The following is a 23,516-nucleotide window of genomic DNA, read 5'->3' as shown; positions in this document are numbered from 1 at the left end:
CAGTCAGTAAGTGTAAAGAGTGTATAAGGAAGGAAAAGCATGCCCTGGGTCAGAAGTCTCGGACATAGATCAAAAGCTGGGCAAAAGATGATAGAATACATACACAGAAAAGAGGTAAGAGACTAAGAAAAGGAACAAAAGTACAAAAAACAGGAATTAACATGACACAGAAAGGCAGGTGGGAAGACAAAAGTAAGCAAAACAACATGTCTGTATCACACTTTGAGTCAGGAGATAGTGGGAGACAAGGTAGTTAAAGCCACTTCATGGAAGACATTAAAGGTTAGACATCATAATTAATGCAGTGATATAAGCCCTCTGAAAGTAAGGTTTGAGGAAGATCAGATTTGCTTAAGGGAGAGAACAGAATGAAAGAAATAGAGACCTAGGCAAGGAGACTAGTTAGGAAGCTACTGCTGCTTCCTTTTCAATCAATTCTCTATTCTGCTACCAGAGTGATGTTTTTTAGCTCAATTTGATCAAGGAACTCCTCTGTATGTTGAATCACTGAATATGAGATGCTAGGAATCAAAGATGACACCAAAATTTCTAACCTCCGTCTTTTTTTTTGTTTTCCTAACTTCATTCTCAATAATGGTTGCATGATCAAGAAAGTATAAAAGGAATATAGTTTGGAGAGGAAGTATGAATTTGTATGGTTTATGAATAATTTGAAGTAGCAATTAAATTACAGCTAGAATTTGGCAGATTATGACTGGTGAAACAGAGGCAAAGGCAGGAATTACCAGGTGCAGCATGTTAGAAGAACTGTAGAAGGCTGATCCTTAAATCACAGAGGAACAGGCAGGCCTCCAGGGAGCCTGTTAAGGAAAATATGGGAGGAGTGAACTAAGCCTAACTAAAAATGGACCAGGAAATGGGGTAGGAGAAAAAGTCAAACAACCAGGACCAAAGGGTGAGGCAGGTAGGCTGGAGGTGGGACAGGATGTTGGGCAGGAACTCTCTTCATCCTGGAGAGAAGGCAGGATGTAGCTGTGGAATAAGGAAGTAGATATGGAATAATAGTGGCTAATACAACACTTACCAAACATTTCTTTCTTTTTCTTTCTATCTCTCTTTCTTTCTACTATATAGTAGGCATTATTCTGAGCATGTTAATGATTTATTCATTTAAACTTTTAAGAATGAGAGGTAACTATTATTGTCCTCATTTTACAGATGAGCAAAGTGAGACACAGAGACATTAAGTCATTTGCTCAATGTTATACACATACTAAATGGCAGTGCCAAGAGTCGAGTCCACAGTAATAGACATCCACTGTGCCAAAGTTTTACATATACACATTTCGTATGTGTCTGAGCATTGTACACACACACACACACACACACACACACATGCTAAGGATATTTTTTGGAGGAAAAAAAAGTAATATGTTTCTCATCCTCCTTTCTGGCACATTACCTTTTCCCTATTTAAACAAAGGTATATACTGCCTCAGGGAAGATTGTGGTTGTTAAAGGGAAAAGAGACTATTTATTATTCTGCTTCAAACCTCAAAACTGACTTTTTATTTTGCATTTGTAATAATGCAACAATTTGGGGGAGGTCTGTTTCTACATTATAATGACTCCTTTTAATTATCAAGAACTTGACTTGGCTCATGTGGACCATACAGCTTTAATGTAAATTATACATTGGAAGAATTCAAGTTCAGATCAGAAAAATGCTCTTACACACAGGAAGGAGAAGGAAGGCCCTTTCTGACACAAAGAGGAAAAAAAGGCATTGTGCGTGTCACAGATTCCCCCCAAATCCATATATTGAAACCTCAAATCCCAGAACCTCAGAATGTAACCTATTTGGAAATAAAGTCTTTAAAGAGGTGATTAAGTTAACATGAGGTCATTAGGGTGGGGCCCTAAACCCACTGTGACTGGTGTCCTTCTAAGCAGAGGAAGAGATGCCAGGGATTCGTGTGTAAAGGGGAACAAACATGTAATAACAAAACAGCAAGAGGCAGCCATCTGTAAGCCAAGGAGAGAGGGCCCAGACGAAACCAATCTGTTGTACTTCAACCTTGGACTTTCAGACTCCAGAACTGTGAGAACATAAATTTCTGTTGTTTTTACCAATCCAGTCTGTAGCATTGTATATGGGAGTCCTAGCAAACTAATACAACCCTCTAGAGGGGACTCCTTTAGGAGAAGGCAAAAAATAAGATAAAATATGGGGGAATCCCAGAGAAGTAGGGCTTGCTTCTTACTTCACTGGACAACTTAAGCTCCCTTAAGTTATTTCTGTATTCTAACAAGTTGAAAATGGCAGGATAGTATAATAAATTGGAAGAAGTCCAACATCACCTTTCTAATTCCTTTGGAGCAGGGATTCCTAGATTTCCAAAGCTAGCTTGACAGTAGCAGTGAGCACACCTAGCACCTAGATCTTAGTCTCTAATACTATTTTCCAATAAAAGGAACAAAGACTCCTTGGAGAAATTGTTGATTCTAGGACTGGGGCAGGAAATATATAAGATGACTTGGAAGCATCTTGTAGTGCCAGAAAGCAAGTAGGGAGCATGTCACAGTGATGGGTATTATGTCAAAAGGGATACAGAAGGCAACTCAAAGAACTCCCAGTGGTAAAAATTATAACAATTTGAGCAAAAGAATAAATACAATGGCATTGGATTATAACTTAAAGTATAAAATAAATATCCATGAGTCCATACTAATATAAATAAATGATTGAATAAATTAATAAATGAAGGAAAAGAGACAAAGGTCCACACAGAAGAATTCCAAATGATTTATGTAGATACTCTGACCTTAAGGAGGTAGAGTATAATTCCCCACTAAGTGCGGGCTGCACATAGCAACTTCCTTCCAAAGAGTACAGTATGGAAAAGGAGAAAAAAAGAGTAATTTTACGGTATTTTACAGTAGAGAAACCTGACAAACAGGCAGAGAAACCTGACAAACAGATCAAGCCAGGTGATCAAGGTTAACATCAACAGTGATAAGTCATTTTGAGAGATATACCATTAATATGATGTAATTAAGAATTACACTTTACCTCTGTGGTCTTCTTCCCCAAAACCATAAAAACCACAATCCCAATCTAATCCTGAGAAAAGCATCAGACAAGTCCCAGTTGAGAAATATCTGACCAGTAATCCTTAAAACTGTCAAAGTCATCAAGAATAAACTGTCAGAACCAAAAGGAACCTACAGACACATAATGACTAAATGTAATGTCGTACTCTGGATGGGATCCTGGAACAGAAAAAAGACATAAGGGAAAAAATGAGGAAACTGGAATAAAGTATAGACTGTAGTTAATAACAATGTATCAAAAGGGGTTCATTAATTATGACAAATGTACCATAGCAATGTAAGATGCTAATAACAGGAAATACTAGGTGTGGGGTATATGGGAACCCTCTTGCAATAATTCCATGTATCTAAAATTGTTCTAAAATAAATGTTTATTAAAAAAAGAAGAAGAGGGGCGCCTGGGTGACTCAGTCGGTTGAGCATCCGACTTCGGCTCAGGTCATGATCTCACGGTTCGTGAGTTCGAGCCCCACATCAGGCTCTGTGCTGACAGCTCAGAGCCTGGAGCCTGCTTCAGATCTGTGTCCCTCTCTCTCTCTCTGCTCCTCCCCTGCTCACATTCGGTCTCTCTCTCTCAAAAATAAATAAATGTTTAAAAAAATTAAAAAAAAAAAAAAAAAAGAAGAAGAAGAAGATAGCCTGAGCAGGGGACTACCTTGCCAACACTCCCTATCCACACATCATACCTAAGGCATCTCAGCAGGGCAAAAGAACTTTTGGTGGTGTGGAACATCTATTGGGAAGAGGGGAGTATACAGGGGGTGATGCCTCCATAGGATCATGATCTCCAAAAAGAGTAAAAGTACCTAGTGTCAGTCATCCAAACACCACTGTTGATACTTTGATAAAGACACTATTGATAAGATAAAGACCACTGAAGACCCCCAAAATATGCAGATCTGAGGTCACTACCCACATTGCCTTGGGAACATATGAAACTTAACCCACCCCTCAGACACTACCCTGACAATGAGAATGTTAACAGGACACCTTAGGATGCAATTAAGGAAATTTCAACCTGACTGACTTAAACAATAAGGAAACATTTTGTATCTCACATACAAGTACCAATATTCTATTGCAACATTCTACTCCATAATGTTCAGTGCCTCATTCATTCTCTAGCTAACTCTCCTGGCACTCGGGTTGTCTCCATTTCAGGTATCACATGCAGAAGGCACAACATCTGGCAGCAGAAAAGACCACCTCTTCAAGTGAGACTCTTGAAGGATTCTTGTCAGATATTTTCTAGACTGTCTCTCAGTATGAGTCTGTCTGATGCTTTCTTGTGATTAGACTAAGGATTTTAGATTTGGGGTAAGAATACCATAGAGATGCAAGTGCGATTCTTTTAAGGAATTCGGAAACTTCCCCTCACAACTCAACAGCCACACATCATAAGCTCCTTCCTAAATTAATCAGTAGGAAGAATAATGAAATTACCATAATCACTTTAGACCAATCAGGACTTACTCCTGAATCACAAAGGCAAGTATATATACCAAACAAAATAGGGCTGGTCTGCAAAAATGAAGGGGGGTGTGAATGGATACTGAGCAGGCCACCACCAGTGTCTATAGGTAAAAACCCTGAAAGGCAGAGCCTTTACTCAAGAGAATACATTAAATGAACAAATCTGTTTTAAAATAGAAGACACACTTTTCATTGTCCAATTTACTTCTTCCTCCAACACTATCACCACCCAGAGGGAATTTTAGATCTGTTATAGAAAATAAGAAAGTTTCAGGCTTTGTTTTTTCTACAATCTGATTTGTAACATGTCAAGTTTGATACTTCTACATACATGTGATCTCAGATCTGTATAATACCTAGGTAAGTACTAACTAAGCTCTCCATCTTACAGATGAGGAAATGAATCCAAAGTAGTTAAATAACTTGCCCAACATCACAGCTAGAAACTGAATTAGATTTCTAAGCTGTATCTGCAGTCTTAAAAGCTTGAAATGTTTTTTTAAGATACCATATACTTCCCCAGATATCAAGGGAGTAGAGGCAATAAATAAAAGACCTCTAACAGATAAATTTCATCTACAGCTCATCTAGACCAACATGACCCTTTCTGTTAGCAGCTCAAAGAATAAACATGCATACACACTCCAACAAAGATGCTATCGCTAGCTCAAAATATGAAACTGACACATAAGTAAGAGATTTAGATTTGCGAGCCAGTTGCATAAAATTAACTAAACAGAAGTAGTTAAGATACCTAGGGCAACATTTCTCAATGCTTTGCTAGATTCTTCTGTATCATGATAACAAGTAGGCCATGAAAATAGTAATCTGTGATCAAATAAACTGAGAGACTAGGTGAAACAAAATTAAACAGCCTTATTAACCAACAGATTTCTCAGAGCCTTTATACACCAGCAGGCATTATGAACTCTAAGAAGAGTATATTCTACTTATAGTATTTACAGTGCTTTAGGTTTATTTATTTATTTTGAGAGAGAGCGAGCGAGTGCAGAGGAGGAGGAGAGAAAGAGGGAGAGAGAATCCCAAGCAGACTCCTCACTCTCAGCTCTGACTTGAACCATGAGATCATGACCTGAACTGAAATCAACAGGAGGACACTTAACCAACTGAGCCCTTCAGGCGCCCCCTCTTCTTACAGTATTTAACATTTATCTTGAAAAAATCTCTTTCCTTTTTTAATCCTGACCACTTATAAACAATTCCTAGGAAAGTATTCTGTTTAACACCATTTTGAGAAATACTACTCTAAGGGGGGCAAAGGCAAAGGCCCAAGAATACAATCCATTATTAGGGGGCTGGAGGCAAACAAACAAACAAACAAACAAATCCAATAAAGAATACAGTGAAGAAGGTAGGAAGCAAATATGGATAATTCAATATTATAGAAGCAAGAAAGGAGATGGTTTCTAAAGAGACAATCAACAAAACTAAACTACTGAGATATTAAATAGAGAATAAAAAGTGTTTCGATTGGACTAGGAAAACTGTCACTTGTGACCTTTAGGAGAATAATAGCTTCAGAAAGGGGGAGAAAAGAAGGATGACAGGCAGAATATAAAAGGTTAGGATGGAAATGATAAAAGAAGTAGATGAAGCATTTAGAGACCACCAATAACTGTAGTTTAGCAGTGAAAGTAAAAAAAGAAATTGGTTGGTTGGGAGAAGGGAGCATATAGAGCAATAAAAATAAAAAAAAAAATTAGAATGGGGTCACATGCACCTGGTTGAAGGTAAAAGTGAAACCATACTGAAAGAAACGTAATAACAGATCAGTAGATGGAAGAAATGGAATCCAGAGTATAAATGACTAGAAAAGACATCTTTCCTCTCAGCTTGGAGAGAATTTGAATAGCAATGCCTAGCCAAAGCTGAAGACCTTCTTTTAATACTCAAAAATTTCATAGATTTCTTCCTACTCCACTCAAGAGAACTTTTCAGTCTTTAGAGTTCAGTGTATATAGCAAGGGTATAAATTTGCTGATCTGTTGTTGCTCCTGTCAGAGGATGTCTGTTGTGGGGAAAAGCAGAGGGTTACAGAGCTGCAATTAACTAAGGGCCCCAATCTGCATGTAATAAGAAGGTGTAGGCAAGTGACAATAGGGAAGTTAGGAGCTCATGGGATTTTAATTTATAATGACTTACTATAAATGATTTTTATATACAAAATAAAAGCTTAGGAACACACAGAAAACAATGTGAAGATTACCAAAGAAGGGTCCAGAAAAAAAAAAGGCATCTACTTAGCCCACCCATAAATTTCCACAACTCTGCTATACCAACAGAAGTGGCGTAAGTCATAAATTTATAATGTAACTTCAGGGGCGCCTGGGTGGCTCAGTGAGTTGAGCGTTGGACTCTTGATGTCAGCTCAGGTCATGATCTCATGGTTCCTGAGTTCGAGCCCCGCGACCAGCTCTGCGCTGACAGTGCGGAGCCTACTTGGGATTCTCTGTCTCTCTCTCTCTCTCTCTCTTTCTGCCTCTCCCCTGCTCATTCGTGGGCGCGCGTGGACACAGGCACACACACACTCTCTCTCTCTCACTCTCTGTCAAAAAAACCAAACATTTAACATAAAAAATAATAATATAACTCCAATATGCTGGTGAGAAAAAAGACTAGTAGCAGGTCTGGTTACAGTACAGCTTTAAACTTTTTAAATTTAAACTTTGTATGGCATTCCATCTACATAAAACACCAACCCTAAGAGCTACTTAAGCATGGAAATTTTCATTTTTATTTCTTTCAAGAATAGCAAGGACACTGACACGAGATTCTGTTGCTTTATAACATTATTATAGATTCTTCCTTTTTGGTTAATTTCATCAACAATTCAAATTGAGTACATAATTTTGCATTAACTATGCCAAAGTCACAAGTGTGGCTCATATACGGCTCCAGGGCCCATTTATCATAACGTTTTGATCACAAAAAAAAAAAAAAAAAAAAAAAGGCTGTAGCATCTGATTCTTCAACTACTTAATATATCCACCTACAGAGGTTAATAAAAATCATACTGCTTAAAATATACATAGGTACAGGAGTCTGAGGAGGCCCATTCTTTAAACGAAGAAATTAATATTGATCAGTGTGCACGGAATAAGGATAAGGCAACAATACCTACACCAAACCTGGCAGTCTCCAGATTTGTGTATCTGTAAACCTAAGGCAGCCACATAGGCCAGATGACTGCTACTGCCAGCTCAGCAGCTGAGCTTGGAGAACAGGCGGTATCCACACACAGGCCACATTTGAGAACCAGAACTTGTGGCCAGTTTCGCCTGGTAGCGACTGGAGAACGTGGCAGTGATAAACCGGGAAAAGTCTGATGGAAAAAGGGTTACTGGCGGTAAGGGGAGCCTCCAAGGCTGCAATCCCGGAAGGCATAAAGCAGCCGCGGTAGGCTAATGCCCCTACGCCGGGTTAAAGGAAAGTAGGAGGACTGAGAGGAGAGGGCTCGTCCTTACCTTGTCATCCTCGCATCTTTTCCCCAGGCCCTCCCTGGCCTGCAGCCGGCTGCTGAGGCGGCCGTAGTCGGCCTCCTTCTGGTCGATCTGTTTCTTGTGCGAGTCCACCAAGAGCAGGAGGTCCGAATTGCGCTTCTCCAGGCGCCCACGGGCCACCTCGGTGCGCTGGACCTGGCCCTGCAGCTCCGCCACCTCCTCCTGAAGCAGGACGTGGCGGGAGGAGATACTCCAGTAGTTGAAGGCGAGGACCGCGATCACCACCAGCAGCACCACCAACACGAAGGAGGGCAGGCGGCCGGCCCGCCGGTTAGCCCCGAAACCCACCATGGGGTCGAACTAGGCTGTGCCCTGGGGCCTCGCCGCGGACACCTGCGGCCAGAATCTCAGGCCTCAGTAGCTGAGTTGCCTGGGGGACGCGGCCCCAGGGCCGGCCGAAGGAGGAGGCGGGCCAATCTGCCTGCCTGAGAGCCGGAGAAGGGGGCGGGGCCGCAAGCCGCAGGCCCCTCCCCGCCCCCCCTCCTCAAATCAGGCCAAAGCGTGTTCCCAAAGCTTTGAAAACGACCCTGCACAATCCGGGTAGAACCAGGAGAACCCAGCCGCCTGCACCCGGGACCCAACACCTCAGGGCTGGGGGGCGGGGAAAGGTGCCGGAAGGGGGCGGATTTAACTCTGGCCCCGCCCATTGGCTGGGTCCGGGTCGCTTAGGGGGCCATTGCCTAGTTTCCGCCGACGCCCCCTCTTCTCGCGAGAAAGTGAGTTTCTCTCGCCCTTTGCAGTCTTATCTCGCGAGTGTTATCTCTGTTGGGAAGAGTGTTGTGTTAATTTTGGCGCTTTGTGTTAGCTCTTGTACCTGAATTCGAATCTCTTCAATTTTTTACCCTGATTCCCTTGAGCCAAGGTCCAGGGAGTGCCTACCCTACCCTGACTCTCGTGCGAGTTTTCGTCTTTGAGGACATCTGCGGTTGTGACCGCTTTGTAGGGATAACAGTCGGTGAGATGCGGCAGAAAGGGCGACTAGAAGGGCTCTGTACTTGCTTCAGTAGATAGATTTTCTCGTCTGTGCTGACGATGTAGAGAGTAAACAACAAATACCATAAAATAGTGGTGCTCCCAATATTACAAAGACAAATCAAGAAAAACTAAGCTTTATAACTGAACGGGGTGGTGCCAGCCAGGTTTCCAGGGTTACTCCTTGCACGGAAGGGAAGAACTTCAGAATGTGTGAGTTCTTAAACTTACTGCTGCTTTTGCTTTGAGACAGGCTTCCAAATAGAAAGTCCAGAAGCTACCTCAATGAATGATAACTAATGCTATTACTGACAGCACACTCTGAGTTAGAAATAGCTCTTTTACAAATTATTTTTGCATGCCTAGTCTCATGTTATCTTCTCAACAACACAGTTATACAGATGAGGAATCTAATACAAAAAACTGTTCCAGAAACTTTCTCAAAGTCCCTTATCTTGTTTGAGACTTGTTAGACTTGGAGCCAGATCACTGTTCCCTTAACTTCATTGCTCTTTGCATTATACCAGGCTAACCGTTGCTATACGTTCAGCATTAATCACCGTGAGGAAGAAAAAGCCCCACCTCTTTTGTTTTTTCTGCAGATTTCCTTTGTCGTGGCATAAAAAAAAATTTTTAAGTTATTGGCTGTTTAAGGAGAAGATGGAGTTGCTTTATTTTTCAAACTTCAGTTTCAAGAACTTCCATAAGAATAAAATCTCAAGAATGAAAAAAACTGGTATTTTCATTCAAATCAGGGCAAAAAGACTTGTCATCTTTGAATAATTATCCTATGCATCCTGTCCGTTTCAAAAATGAAGTAACTTGCCTAGAAGTTAGTAGCCTGGAAGAATTATTGCACCTTTAAGAGTGATGATTTCTCTCTCATAGTTACATAAAAACAAGTAATGCCAAAATTATTAATCTTTAGTTCACATCAAACTTGAATTCTTTGCTCCAGCTTCATGAGATCACATAAATCCCCTTCACTCTCAAATGACAAGCAGACTTTGGCAAAAGGGAGCAAAGCAAAAATAGAAGATCATTGACTATAATGACCCTTCCCATGTATCCTTTTCCTCAACTTCATAATGGCCTTGCTTTGTGGAGCCAGCAGTTGAAAATTAACTATAAAATAGTATTAACTGCTTAAGATATTACTCTTGCAAAAATGTTTTCATTTTTATATGGGATTCTGACATATAAAAATTTAATATTGTACAAAACACATTCACATACATTTTTTAAATAGATGCTTAAAAGAACTATTTGTTTCTTAGTCCATTATTCCATTTTACACATGCAGAAGTAATGTGCTTAAAGTGATATGTCTGGCAAGTGGCAGGGCTGATCTTAAAAACCAACCCTATTTCGACTCTGCCCCCAGGGAAAAAAATTTTTTATTCCATTTTGATGGTTACCTCTTCAAGCTATTCTCCCTACTAAAGGACCCAAATCCACATATCATCATGACAGTGTATAAGCACTTTCCTATAGATGGTTCTGGATTAGGCATTAAACAAATGGAAGTAAAAGTCAATTCCTTAAGCCAGGTGATCAAGGTTAGCAACAACATTGATAAGTCATGTTATTAGTATGTATCCTTGATATGATGTGATGTGAGCACCACTCTGGTTTCCCTCCCCAAAACTCTTTAACTCTAGTCTAATCGTTAGAAAAAATATCACACAAATTCCAATTGCCTCAACTGGACCAGTAATCCTACAAAGTGTCAAGGTCATCAAAAACAAGGAAAGTCTGAGAAACTTTCATAGGCAAAAGAAGCATGAGGAGACATAACTACTAAATGTAATGTGGTATCCTGGATAGGATCCTAGAACAGAAAAAGGACATTAGGGGAAGATGAAGGAAATTTGAATAAAATATGAACTTTAGTTAATAATAATGCATTAATTGATTGTTATAGATGTACCATGCTCATATAGGGTGTTAATAATGGGGGAGATTGGATGTGAGGTATGTGAGAGTTCTTTAATATTTTCACTATTTTTCTGTATTTCTAAAACTGCTCTAAAATAAAATTATTTTTCAAACACCAGTTTCTATCTTTTGGAATATCTTTTAGGTTATAATGTGTAGACATAAATATGTTCATATAGCTGAAAAGGCAGTATAATCACAGAGAAATAATGTTTTAAGATTTATTTTCAGGGTAAGCATCTATTATAAAGTGGCAAGTAAGGTTGAATAACAGGAATTTTGTGTTTAAATTGAGTTTTCTTTAAGGGCAACAATCATGTCATTTATTTCTCTTGTGCAATCGAGACCCTTTTTGAGCTCAGAACACTATTTGGCATATGTCTTCAGTTTATGTTGACTCAAAAAATTTTATATGCTGCAGTTGAGCAGAGGAGTGGATTATTTCATAGCTTATTCCTCAATATATCTTTTAAAGATTTTACTTTTCAGCAATCTCTACACCCAACGTGGGGCTCAACCTCACAACCCCAAGATCAAGAGTCACATGCTCTACCAACTGAGCCAGCCAGGTACCTCATTATTCCTCAATATTTATGACTTTGGGTAGGACTAGATTAGAGAAGGTGGCACCTCATAGAAATACAAAATAGACAAATATGTTAGGCAAGTTCTTTCCATTGCAAATGGGAAAAAAACAACAACCAAAACTGGTTAAAGCAAAGAGTTATATATATTTTAGAAGCATACTGGAATAGTCCATGGTAATATTGAAAGAGCAACAGGAACTGGGGTACCTATAGGGAACTCAATGTTTCCGTAATTCAGTCTTTTTGTTTCTCCCCCCTGCTTGGCTTTATTCTTTATTTCTTCAGATGGTGCTTTTCTTCACAGACAAGAAATATGGCCCCAACATCTCCAGGGTCACATTCTGCTAGTTCCATGATCTGAAAAGCAAGGGAAGTCTGTCTTCTAGCTTTCAGTACAAAAATGATGAAGGAAGGATTCTGGTTGTCCAAGCCTGATCATTACACACAACTTATACCCATCACTGTGGCCAGGGAGATAAGGTATTATGATTGGCCCAGCATAAAATGCTCTCCTATGGTCAGTAGTCAGTCTGAAAACAAGAAACAGAAAAAAAATGTTGACTCAAACAAATACAACTGAGTTTCCTTTTTCTTGAGATGTATTATCTTCCTTCCAATTAAGAACAGTTAATAAGTGAATAAAGACATTGTGTTTCAGGTTGTTTTCCCCAGGAAACAGGCTCTGAGATGGAGATTCATAATAGAAAACATAATAGGATGAAAACGGTATTGGCAGAGGGAGAGTTGGAATGCTATGCAGTCTCAGTGAAAGCTTCAGCCAATGCCAATAGAGCTCTAAACTTTTGCAGCCCTTCAGAGTTGTCCTGAGTCGGAGGGGTCCAGGCCTTTATATTCATAAATCAACCAGGTTTTGGATAGCAAGGAGAAAAGGCCACAGGCTATGTGCTAACTCCAGTCAATTAATAACAATACCTGAATTACTGTACTAAAAATAAAAAAATTGACAAAGTGTATCTGAGCTAAGTGAGGAAGAATGCTATGATCAATTAGTAATTTGTCCACAGGCACAGGAGGGGGTATGATGTTATGCATGAGAGGTGGATGCTATGATGCACAACCCGGATCCCCTTTCAAGCATGAAGGACTTATTCCCCTAACTGCTGGGAGTGCTGCCAACAGAGAGCCTTTAGCTATCAGCCCTTTTCAGAATTGCCTCAGTTGAAGAGGACCACCTTGTGAACAGAATGCCCTGTTCCCATGGCAACCAACAATGAATACTAGTCAAGAGAACACACTTTTGTTAAGTTACTTCCTTACATCAAACCCATTTCCTATGGTTGTATAGCAAGAGACAATGTACTGTAGGGGTAATGTGGGCTCTGGAGTAAGAATGTGTGAGTTAAAAGTCTCTGCCTCTTACTAATTTTGTAACACAGGCAAGATACTCAACTTCAGTGCACCAGGTTTCCCATTTCCAAAATGGCATATGAGTTAGGATTAAATTTGGCTCCATATAAGAGGGAGAAATAACTTGAACAAGATAGGATTTTTTTTTTCTTTCTTACATAAAATATATTCAGACACAAGCAATCCAAGACTGGTATGTCAGGCTCCTTCAAGCTCACTGTGGTCATCTCTACAGTACAGATCTCGTCTTCACTTCCAGATGTGACTTTCTTGATCCAGGAAGCATAAAAGAAGAAGGGTACCATCCCACCTACCTTCAACTTTTAAGAAGACTTCTCCAAATGTGCATTTCCACTTCCTTCTCATTGATTTGAACCTAGTCACATAGTCACCCCCCAACCCCTAGAGACCAAAGAGGCAAGGAAATATAGTCTTATAGCAACAATGTCTTCAGTTGAAAATTAGGGTCTCTTAGTAAAGGAAAAGAAGGAAAAGTATAGGGAAGCAAAAACAAATTCTGTCACAAATGGGGAAAATAATAATGCCTATCTTATAAGGATGTTGTGTGAATTAAGTGAGTTAATATAGATACCATGCCAAGGAGAAATGAAGACGGTGGAGTAGTGGGAGGACCCTAGGCTTGGTTAGTCCCTTGAACTCAGCTAGATAAATATCAAATCATTCTGAATACTCAAATATATCTGAGGATTGACAGATCAAACTGCACAACTAGAGAGAAAGAAGAGGCCACATCATGGAAGGTAAGAAATGCAGAGACATGATTTGGTAGAGAAGTGAATAGCAGGTGCTGTGGAGGGGAAGGAGCTCTGGCCGTGGAGAGAGGTGTGAGAGAGAGAGGATTGCACAGGGGATGGCACACAGAAAACACTTGCCGAAAACCATTGACTGGGAACACAAAAGGGGCTAATTTTTGTGAATTTTTACAACAATGGGGCTCAAGGACTAGAGTTTTAGAGGTCTGTGGCATGGCAGGTGTGGAGCCCTGTGGGTGCTTCAGTGCTCCTGTGGAGCAGGACAGATAGCCTGGGGGCAAATGTAACCCTCTGAGGATCCCCTGGATGCAGTGGGAAAGATGGTTTCCCTTTCTTGGAGCACATCTGAGAGAGGTGGCATTGCCTCTCCAGGGACAAAGGAGCTGGCAGGTACCATTTCTCTACCCAACCCCTCAGCATAAACTAATTTCAGTAAGCAGCACTGCACCAACAGGGCCTGCTTAAACCACTTACACCAAGCCCCGCCCCCCTGCACTCTGTAGGTGCTGCTTCTCTGTCAAGTTTTCCTGAGAACCAGCACAGCAGGCACCTCCTGCAGGAGACCAGCATATCCCCCCAACACCCCCCCCCCCCAGCCCAACTCCTGCATGCACCATGTCTACTGACCATAGAGTTCTGCAGAGCTTCAGCTCTAGTGGAAATAGCTTCAGGTCTTTTTTTAACAAGCAGACCAGAGCACACCTAGTTAAAACTTGCCACACTCTGAACAAGGTCAAAACACTTCCCACTGCAAGCAAGGGGAAACTCCGCTGAGAACTGACCTGAGGGAAAGAGCTGACAAAACACAACAGTGGAGTGCACACAGCATTCACAAGAGACACCTTCTGAAGCGCCAGGCCCTGGAAAGTATATGACTGCTTCTTTATAAAGCCCTTACCCTCAGGAGCAGGAAACATAGCAGGCTTTCCTAACACACATCAGAAGACAGAGATGTAGACAAAATGCCAACACAGAGGAAACCATCCCAAAAGAAAGAACAAGAAGAGGTCATGGCCAGGAATCTAATCAAAATAGATGTAAGTAATTTGCTTGATCCATAATTTCAGCAATCATAAATAAAGCAGCAGTCATAAGGATACTAGCTGGGCTTGAGAAAAGCATAGAAGAGACCAGGGAATCCCTTACCATGGAGATAAAAGACCTAAAAAATAGTCAGGCTGAAATTAAAAAATGCTATAATCAAGATGCAAAACTAACTGGATGTAATGACCACAAGGATGGAAGAAGCAGAGGAATGAATAAGTGATATAGAAATTAAAATTATAGGGGCGCCTGGGTGGCTCAGTCGGTTGAGTGTTCGACTTCAGCTCAGGTCATGGTCTCATGGTTCGTGGGTTCAAGTCCTGAGTCAGGCTCTGTGCTGACAGCTCAGAGCCTGGAGCCTGCTTTCAATTCTGTGTTTTCCTCTCTGTCCCTCCCCTACTTGTGCTCTGTCTCTCTCTGTCTCTCAAAAATAAATAAACATTAAAAATATTTTTTTAAGAAATTAAAATTATGGAAAATAATGAAGCTGAAAAGAAGGAAAGAAAATATTGGATCATGAATGTAGACTTTGAGAACTCAGCAACTCCATAAAGTATAATAACATTCGTCTCATAGAAGTCCCAGAAGAAGAAGAGAGGGAAAGGGGACAAAAGGTTTATTTGAGCAAATTATAGCTGAGAACTTCCCTAATCTGGGGACAGAAACAGACACCCAAATCCAGGAGGCACAGAGAACTCTCATCAAAATCAATAAAAGCAGGCCAACACCAAGAAATCCCACAATTAAATTTGCAAAATATACAGGTAAAGTAAAATGCTAAAAGCAGCAAAAGAAATCCCTATCTTACAAGGAAAAACAGGGGTGCCTGGGTGGCTCAGTCGGTTGAGTGTTCAGCTTCTGCTCAGGTCATTATCTTGCAGTTTGTGAGTTTGAGCCCCCACACCAGGCTCACTATTGTCAGCATGGAGCCCACTTTGGATTCTCTGTCCCCCCACCTCTCTCTTCCCCTTCCCTAATCACTCGTTCTCTCTCAAAGATAAACAAATAAACAAAAACCAAGGGAAAAACATAAGGTTAGCAGCAGAAACTTGGCAGGCCAGAAGGGAGTGGCATTATATAGTCAATGTGTTGAATGAGAGATATATGCAGCCAAGAATACTCTGTCCAATAAAGCTGCCATTCAGAATGAAAGAAGAGATAAAGCATTTCCCAAACAAACAGAAACTAAAGGAGTTCATGACCATTAAACCAGCCTACAAGAAATGTTAAAGGGGACTCTGAGGGGAGAGAAACACCAAAAATGATGAAGACTAGAAAGACACAGGGAAAATTTCTAGAAACAACAACTTAACAGGTAATACAGTGGAACTAAATTCATATTTATCAATAATCACTCTGAATGTAAGTGGACTAAATGCTCCAATCAAAAGACATAAGGTATCAGAATGGATACAAAAATAAAGATCCATCTATATGCTGCCTACAAGAGATTCACTTTAGACCTAAAGACATTTGAAGATTGAAAGTGAGGGGATGGAGAACCATTTATCATGATGATGGATGTCAAAAGAAAGCCAGAGTAGACATATTTATATCAGACAAACTAGGTTTTTGTTTTGTTTTGTTCTGTTTTAGAGAGAGAGAGAGAGTGCGAGTGGAGGAGGGGGCAGAGAGAGAGAGAGAGAGAGAGAGAGAGAGAGAGATAATCCCAAGCAGGCTTCACACTCAGTGCAGAGCCTGACACTGGGCTTAACCCCAAGACCCTGGGTTCATGACCTGAGCAAAACTCAAGAGTCGGGCACTCAACCAACTGAGCCACCCAGGTGACCCCAGACAAACTAGATTTTAAACCAAAGACTGTAATAAGAGATGAAGAAGGGCACTATCATAATAAAGGGGTCTATCCAATAAGATCTCACAATTGTAAATATTTATGACATTAACTTGGAAGCACCCAAATACATAAAACAATGACAAACATAAATTGTCATAAATTGATACTAATACAATAATAGTAGAGAATTTTAATACCCCACTTACAACAATGGACAGATCATATAAGCAGACAATCAACAAAGAAACAATGGCTTTGAATGACACACTGGACCAGATGGACTTAACAGATATATTCAGAACATTTCATCCAAAAGCAGCAGAATACACCTTCTTTTCAAGTGCACACAGGATATTCTCCAGAATAGATCACATACTGGATCACAAATCAGGCCTCAATAAGTACAAAAAGATTGAGATCATACCATGCATATTTTCCAAACACAACGCGATGAAACTTGAAGTCAGCTACAAAAAAAAATTTGGAAAGACCACAAATACATGGAGGTTAAAGAACATCCTACTAATTAATGAATGGGTCAACCAGTAAATTAAAGAAGGAATGAAAAAAAAATACATATAAATAAATGATAATGAAAACACATGACCAAAACCTTTGGGATGCAGCAAAAGTGGTCATAAGAGGGAAGTAAATAGCAATACAGGTTTACCTCAAGAAGCAAGAAAAATATCAAATACACAACCTAAACTTACAACTAAAGGAGCTAGTAAAAGAACAACCAATGAAGCCTAAAGCCAGTAGAAAAAGGGAAATAATAAAGGTTAGAGCATAAATAAATGATACAGAAACAAACATACAAACAAAACAATAACAACAACAACAACAACAACAAAAATATTGTAGAACAGATCAATGAAACCAGGAGCCAGTTATTTGAAAGAATTAATAAAATTGATAAATCCCTAGCTAGACTTATCAAAAAGAAAAGAGAAAGGACCCAAATAAATAAAATCACAAATGAGAGAGGAGAAATCACAACTAACACCACAGAAATACAAACAATTAAAAGAGAATACTATGAAAAATTATATGCCAACAAATTGGGCAATCTGGAAAAAATAGATAAATTCCTAGAAACATATAAACTACCAAAACTGAAACAGGAAGAAATAGAAAACTTAAACAGACTGATAACCAACAAAGAAATTAAATCAATAATTAAAAATCTCCCAACAAACAAAAGCCCAGGGCCAGATAAATTCCTAGGAAAATTCTACCAAACATTTAAAGAAGAGTTAATACCTATTCTTCTAAAACTGTTCCAAAAAATAGAAAGGAAAGGAAATTTTCCAAACTCATTCTATGAGGCCAGCATTACCTTGATTCTAAAACCAGACAAGACCCCACTAAAAAGAATTACAGGCCAATATCCCTCATGAACATGGATGCAAAAATTCTCAGCAAAATACTAGCAAATCGAATATAACAGTATATTAAAAGAATCATTCACCATGATAAAGTGGGACTTATTCCTGGGCTGCAGGGGTGGTTCAATATTCACAAATCAACGTGATACACCACATTAATAAAAGAAAGTATAACCAAGTAAGGATAGAGGGAACATATCTCAATATTATAAAGGCCATATATGAAAGATCCATAGCTAATATAATCCTCAATGGGGAAAAATTGAGAGCTTTTCCACTACAGTCAATAATAAGACAGGGATGTCCAATCTCACCATTGTTATTTAAAATAGTACTGGAAGTCCTAGCCTCAGCAATCAGACAACAAAAAGAAATAAAAGGCATCCAAATCAGCAAGGAAGAAGTCAATTTTCACTACTTGCAGATGACATGATATTCTATGTATAAAACCCGAATGACTCCACGAAAATATTGCTAGAACTGATACACACATTTGGTGAAGTCACAGGATACAAAATCAACATACGGAAATCTGTGGCATTTCTATACACCAATAATGAAACAGAAGAAAGAGAAATGAAGAATCGATCCCATTTACAATTGTACCAAAAACCTTAAGATACCTAGTAATAAACTTAACCAAAGAGGTAAAAGATCTGTACTCTGAAAACTATAGAATACTTAGGAAACGAATTGAAGATAACACAAAGAAGTGGAAAAACATCCCATGCTCATGGATTGGAAAGCAAATATTGTTTAAATGTCTATACTGCCAAAAGCGATCTACACATTTAACGCAATCCCTACCAAAATACCACAAGCATTTTTCACAGAGCTAGAGCAAACAATCCTAAAACTTGTATGGAACCACAAAAGACCCCAAATATCCAAAGCAATCTTGAAAAAGAAATACAAAGCAAGAAGCATCACAATTCTGAACTTAAAGTCAAGTTATATTACAAAGCTGTATGGTATTGGCACAAAAACAGACACATAGATCAATGGAACAGAATAGAAAACCTAGAAATGAACACACAACTGTATAGTTAGCTAATTTTTGACAAAACAGGAAAGAATATCCAATGGAAAAAAGACAATCTTCAACAAATGGTGCTGGAAAAACTGGACAACAACATGCAAAAGAATGAAACTGGACCACTTTCTTACACCATACACAAAAATAAATTCAAAATGGATGAAAGACCTAAATGTGAGACAGGAAACTGTCAAAATCCTGGAGAAGAACACAGGCAGCAACCTCTTTGACATCAGCCATAGTAACTTCTTACTAGACATGCTGCCAGAGGCAAGGGAAACAAAAGCAAACATGAACTATTGGGACATCATCAAGATAAAAAGCTTCTGCACAGTGAAGGAAACAGTCAACAAAACTAAAAGGCGACCTATGGAATGGGAGAAGATATTTGCAAATTGCATATTTGATAAAGGATTAGTGTCCAAAATCTATAAAGAACTCATCAAACACAACACTCAAAAAACAAATAATCCAGTTAAGAAATGGCAGCAGACATGAACAGATATTTTTCCAAAGAAGACATTTAAATGACTAACAGACACAGGAAAAGGGGTTCAGCATCATCCATCATCAGGGAAATGCAAATCAAAACCACAGAGACCTCACCTCGCATCTGTCAGAATGGCTAAAATGAACAACACAGAAAACAATTAAGTGTAGGCAAAGATGAGGAGAAAGGGGAACACTTTTGCACTGTTGGTGGAATCCAAACTGGTGCACCCACTCTGGAAAACAGTGTGGAGTTCCTCAAAAAGTACAAATTAGAACTAACCTATGATCCAGCAGTTGCACTACTATGTATTTACCAAAAGGATATAAAAATACTGATGCAAAAGGACACAGGAACCCCATTGTTTACAGCAGTGCTATTGACAATAGCCAAATTATGGAAAGAGCCCAAATGTTCATTGACTGATGAATGGATAAAGAAGATGTGTATATATACACACACAACATCTTCTTTATCCATATCCATATTTATATAGGAATATTACTCAGCCATCAGAAAACATGAAATTTTACCATTCACAATGATGTTGATGGAGTTAGAGTGTATTACACTAAATGAAATAAGTCAGAGAAAGACAAATACCATATGATTTCACTCATATGTGGAAATTAAGAAACAAAACAGATGAACACGGGGCAAAAAAAGAGACTGGCAAACCATAAAAGAGACTCTTACTATAGAAAAAAAACTGAGGGTTGCTGGAGGGGAGGTGGGTGCAAGGACATGTTAAATAGGTGATGAGTATTTAGGAGGGCACTTGCTGTGATGAGCCCTGGGTGTTGTATGTAAGTAATGAATCACAAAATTCTACTATTGAAACTAATACTACACTACATGTTAGTGAAATTTAAATTAAAACTTAAAAAAGAAAAAAATAATAATATATGTACTATGTTTAGAACAGGAACTTAGCAAGTATTCAATACATGCTGCCACTATTACTATTACTGTAGTAATGGTTTTCAGCTTGTGGGGAGGGCATGAACAAACCTGTATCTTCACCAGCCTATACATTGAATGAAGAATTTCTACAAAATCTCATTACTTTTTTAAAACATCTGAGAAGATATTGTGATGAACACAATTGAAATTTATTTAAAATTACTTTTAGATAAGAGTAATTTCATCATAACCTTCATTATACATTTTTGTAATGGACACTATAAGTATAATTGCTATCACATAATTATCCACACAGTTTCTGACATTAAAAAAGAAGTTCTTATAGTCAAAAGATTGGTAATTTGGGTCCAGAGACCCATATTTTTTGTAGGACTGTAACCTAGCCTCTATCAGTCTCTCCAGACTTATTGTTTCCTTCTATTTCTTACACCCTAGCTCTAAGGATATTCTGTTTCCTGAGCTATATTATATATCTGACACTTTTTTGGTTATTTCATATTGGAATACTTCTCCAAGTTTCTTCAATCTTTCACTACCTTTTACTGATAACTTTATTTACCATTAATAAAAATGATACAAATTTTTCAGTGCTTATACAATCACAATTATATTGTTAATATAATAGTTAATTGAGAAACTACTTAATTCAAAAGGTTATTACAAAGTAAGAAAATGCTTTTTTAAAATTTTTTAAATGTTTATATATTTTTGAGAGAGACAAGAGAGCACAAGCAGGGGAGGGGCAGAGAGGGATGGAGACAGAGGATCTGAAATGGGCTCTATGTTGACAGCAGAGAGCCCCATATGGGGCTCAAACTCACTAACCATGAAATCATGACCTGAGCCAAAGTCCGATGCTTAACCGACTAAGCCACTCAGGCACCCCAAGTGAGTAATGCTTTTAAATAAAATTTTTAAAAACTCATTATTATGGCATTGGGTTATTAGAAACCTACTTTATTTAAGCCTTTATATCATGGAGTATACATTAATTAATTGCTTGATTAATTAATCAAATACTCATTGAGTGTCTGTTGTGTGCCAGATAGTGTTGTAGGTAGGAGGAGTTGCAGAGCATACTGCAGGGGCAGAGGGTTCTCCTGAAACTTCCTATCTCTTCCTCCTTTACCAATGCCTAACAGAAATAGTCCATCTCCTTTAAAACATTTTGACACCTCCCACCCCCTGCTGCTCTCAAGTAAAAGTGACCCCCATCTTAAGTGTGCTTCATGATATTTTCTAGATTACTATCATAACAGTTTATTTGCTGTGACACATCATCCTCTTACTAGACTTTAAAAAAATTTTTTTCAACATTTATTTACTATTGAGAGACAGAGAGAGACAGAGCGTGAGCATGGGAGGGGCAGAGAGAGGGGCGAGGGTGGGGGTGGGGGGGACACAGAATCTGAAACAGGCTCCAGGCTCTGAGCTGTCAGCACAGAGCCCAATGTGGGGCTCAAACTCACAAACCACAAGATCGTGACCTGAGCTGAAGACAGGTACTTAACCTACTGAGCCACCCAGGCACCCCTCTTACTAGACTTTTAATACATGTTATTCTGTAGGGTCACATTAACAGACAGTATCACCAATAGGCTGTGATTTTGTTTTGATCTCATACGATTAGGCTTTCCTCCCCTTGGCCAATGACTGCTCACTTCTTTCTTCCCAGTTTCTTTGGATTTGTCTGAAACACTTTTTGAATGCTCTCTTAAACATTTTATCCTTAGGCTTTTTTCTTATATTCTTGAATTATGGGATTTTAGAACAGAAGGGGAATTTAGAGATTGCCTAATCTAAAACTTTGATTTTATAGATGAAGATAAAAATCCAGAGAAATAATGTGACTTGTTCACAATTGTTCTATTCTACCAGTTAATGGCAGACCTGGGATCAGGATGCAAGCTTTCCTCAAGATTCAGCACAAATCCACCCTTTCTGAGACCTTCTTCTAAGTTCCAGGTCAGCTCATATTTTGCTCTTCTGAATTACTAACATATTGTCTATAAAATGCATCACTTTGTCAATGGTCATAGAGTATAATGCTGCTTTATATCATTACTCAATTCCTTCACTGTCCAGTTATGTGTAAACCTCAGCACAGATTTTGATGCTTTTATTTTCTCTCATTTTAGCATGTAGCACAGTAGCTAGTAGATATTAAGAAAATAGGTATTAAGTGAATGAATGGGCACATAGTAGGGATTTAAAAATATTTTTCACTGATTAACCACTGCTTCTCATATACCCTTTTAAAACATAATTGTTCTTGTTCTTTAACATTTTGGTTGTGATTCCTTGTAATTTTTAAAAACCAGACTTAGATTCTTGGCAATCAATGAAAAGATGGTTATGTTTTTGCACAGTCTGCTGCAATGTATTTTTTTTGAGACTTGGCAGAAAACCCAAGGTTTCTGCCCTATTTTTTGTTTTCTCAGTTCATCTAATCTTTTAGATCTTCATGGCTTTCTCTTCTAGACATTGTTCTGTAGAGTGACCCAATTAAATGTGGCCCCATTTAAAGTAGTGGGACTTTATGTGGGACTGGTTTCAAATGATCATCCTGTAATTTTCCAAACCTTTATTTAATACATTTATTTTGGTTCCCTAGTCCAATGTACTTGCTGCCGATGCTAGTGTGGCATCACAATAAATCCTCCCATGCTGATGTTCAGGCAGAAGACACAGTTATGAGCAGAGCAAGTCATGTGTAATATATTGCCCTTTAAGCAAATCCTCGTTTATCCACTGCCTGAGCTTTAAGTAGAAGCTAAAAGCCTTTTTTTAACCTACATAGTTTTTCACTAAATCTGTTAGTTCAGCATGTTGTTTGTGTTGTTTTCAGCAGTGCAATCCCCTGATCTATATCAAGTAAACATGATGATGGATTGAACTCACTTCATTGCTCCTGTTCAGGTGCTATGTTTTGATTTGTCAGTATCTTGGAGAAGTAGCACACTGCATGCCAAGACAGAACAGAAGCCAGGGTTTACAAAGGACCACATTTCCCCTTGCAAAAGACCACATGTTTAAAGCAGGGTAGTGTAGTAAATTTGAAATACTAACATGTTTTGAAATATGTCTCTCTCTCTCTCTTTCTATATATATATATATATATATATATATATA

General features: G+C 38.9%; 1 protein-coding gene across 3 annotated transcripts in view; it reads right to left on the bottom strand.

Annotated features, from left to right (window-relative positions):
* GOLM2 (golgi membrane protein 2) overlaps positions 1–8,659 on the bottom strand; it is a 105,694-nt gene extending 97,035 nt beyond the window's left edge. Inside the window, exon 1 of one of the 3 annotated variants that reach the window (XM_040492544.1) lies at positions 8,034–8,659. In XM_040492544.1, the coding sequence (XP_040348478.1) occupies positions 8,034–8,360 (327 nt within the window). In that variant the 5' untranslated portion in view covers positions 8,361–8,659. The remainder of the gene's footprint in view (positions 1–8,033) is intronic. The other 2 variants (XM_040492543.1, XM_040492545.1) reach the window with 2 other exon arrangements.
* Between the last annotated feature and the right edge of the window lie 14,857 nt (positions 8,660–23,516).

This window comes from Herpailurus yagouaroundi, unplaced genomic scaffold (genome assembly GCF_014898765.1).
Source record: "Herpailurus yagouaroundi ecotype Mexico unplaced genomic scaffold, PumYag 184, whole genome shotgun sequence".
Lineage (NCBI taxonomy): Eukaryota > Metazoa > Chordata > Mammalia > Carnivora > Felidae > Herpailurus > Herpailurus yagouaroundi.
The sequence above is the reverse complement of the archived record's forward strand: the minus strand, read 5'-3'. Positions and strand labels throughout refer to the sequence as shown.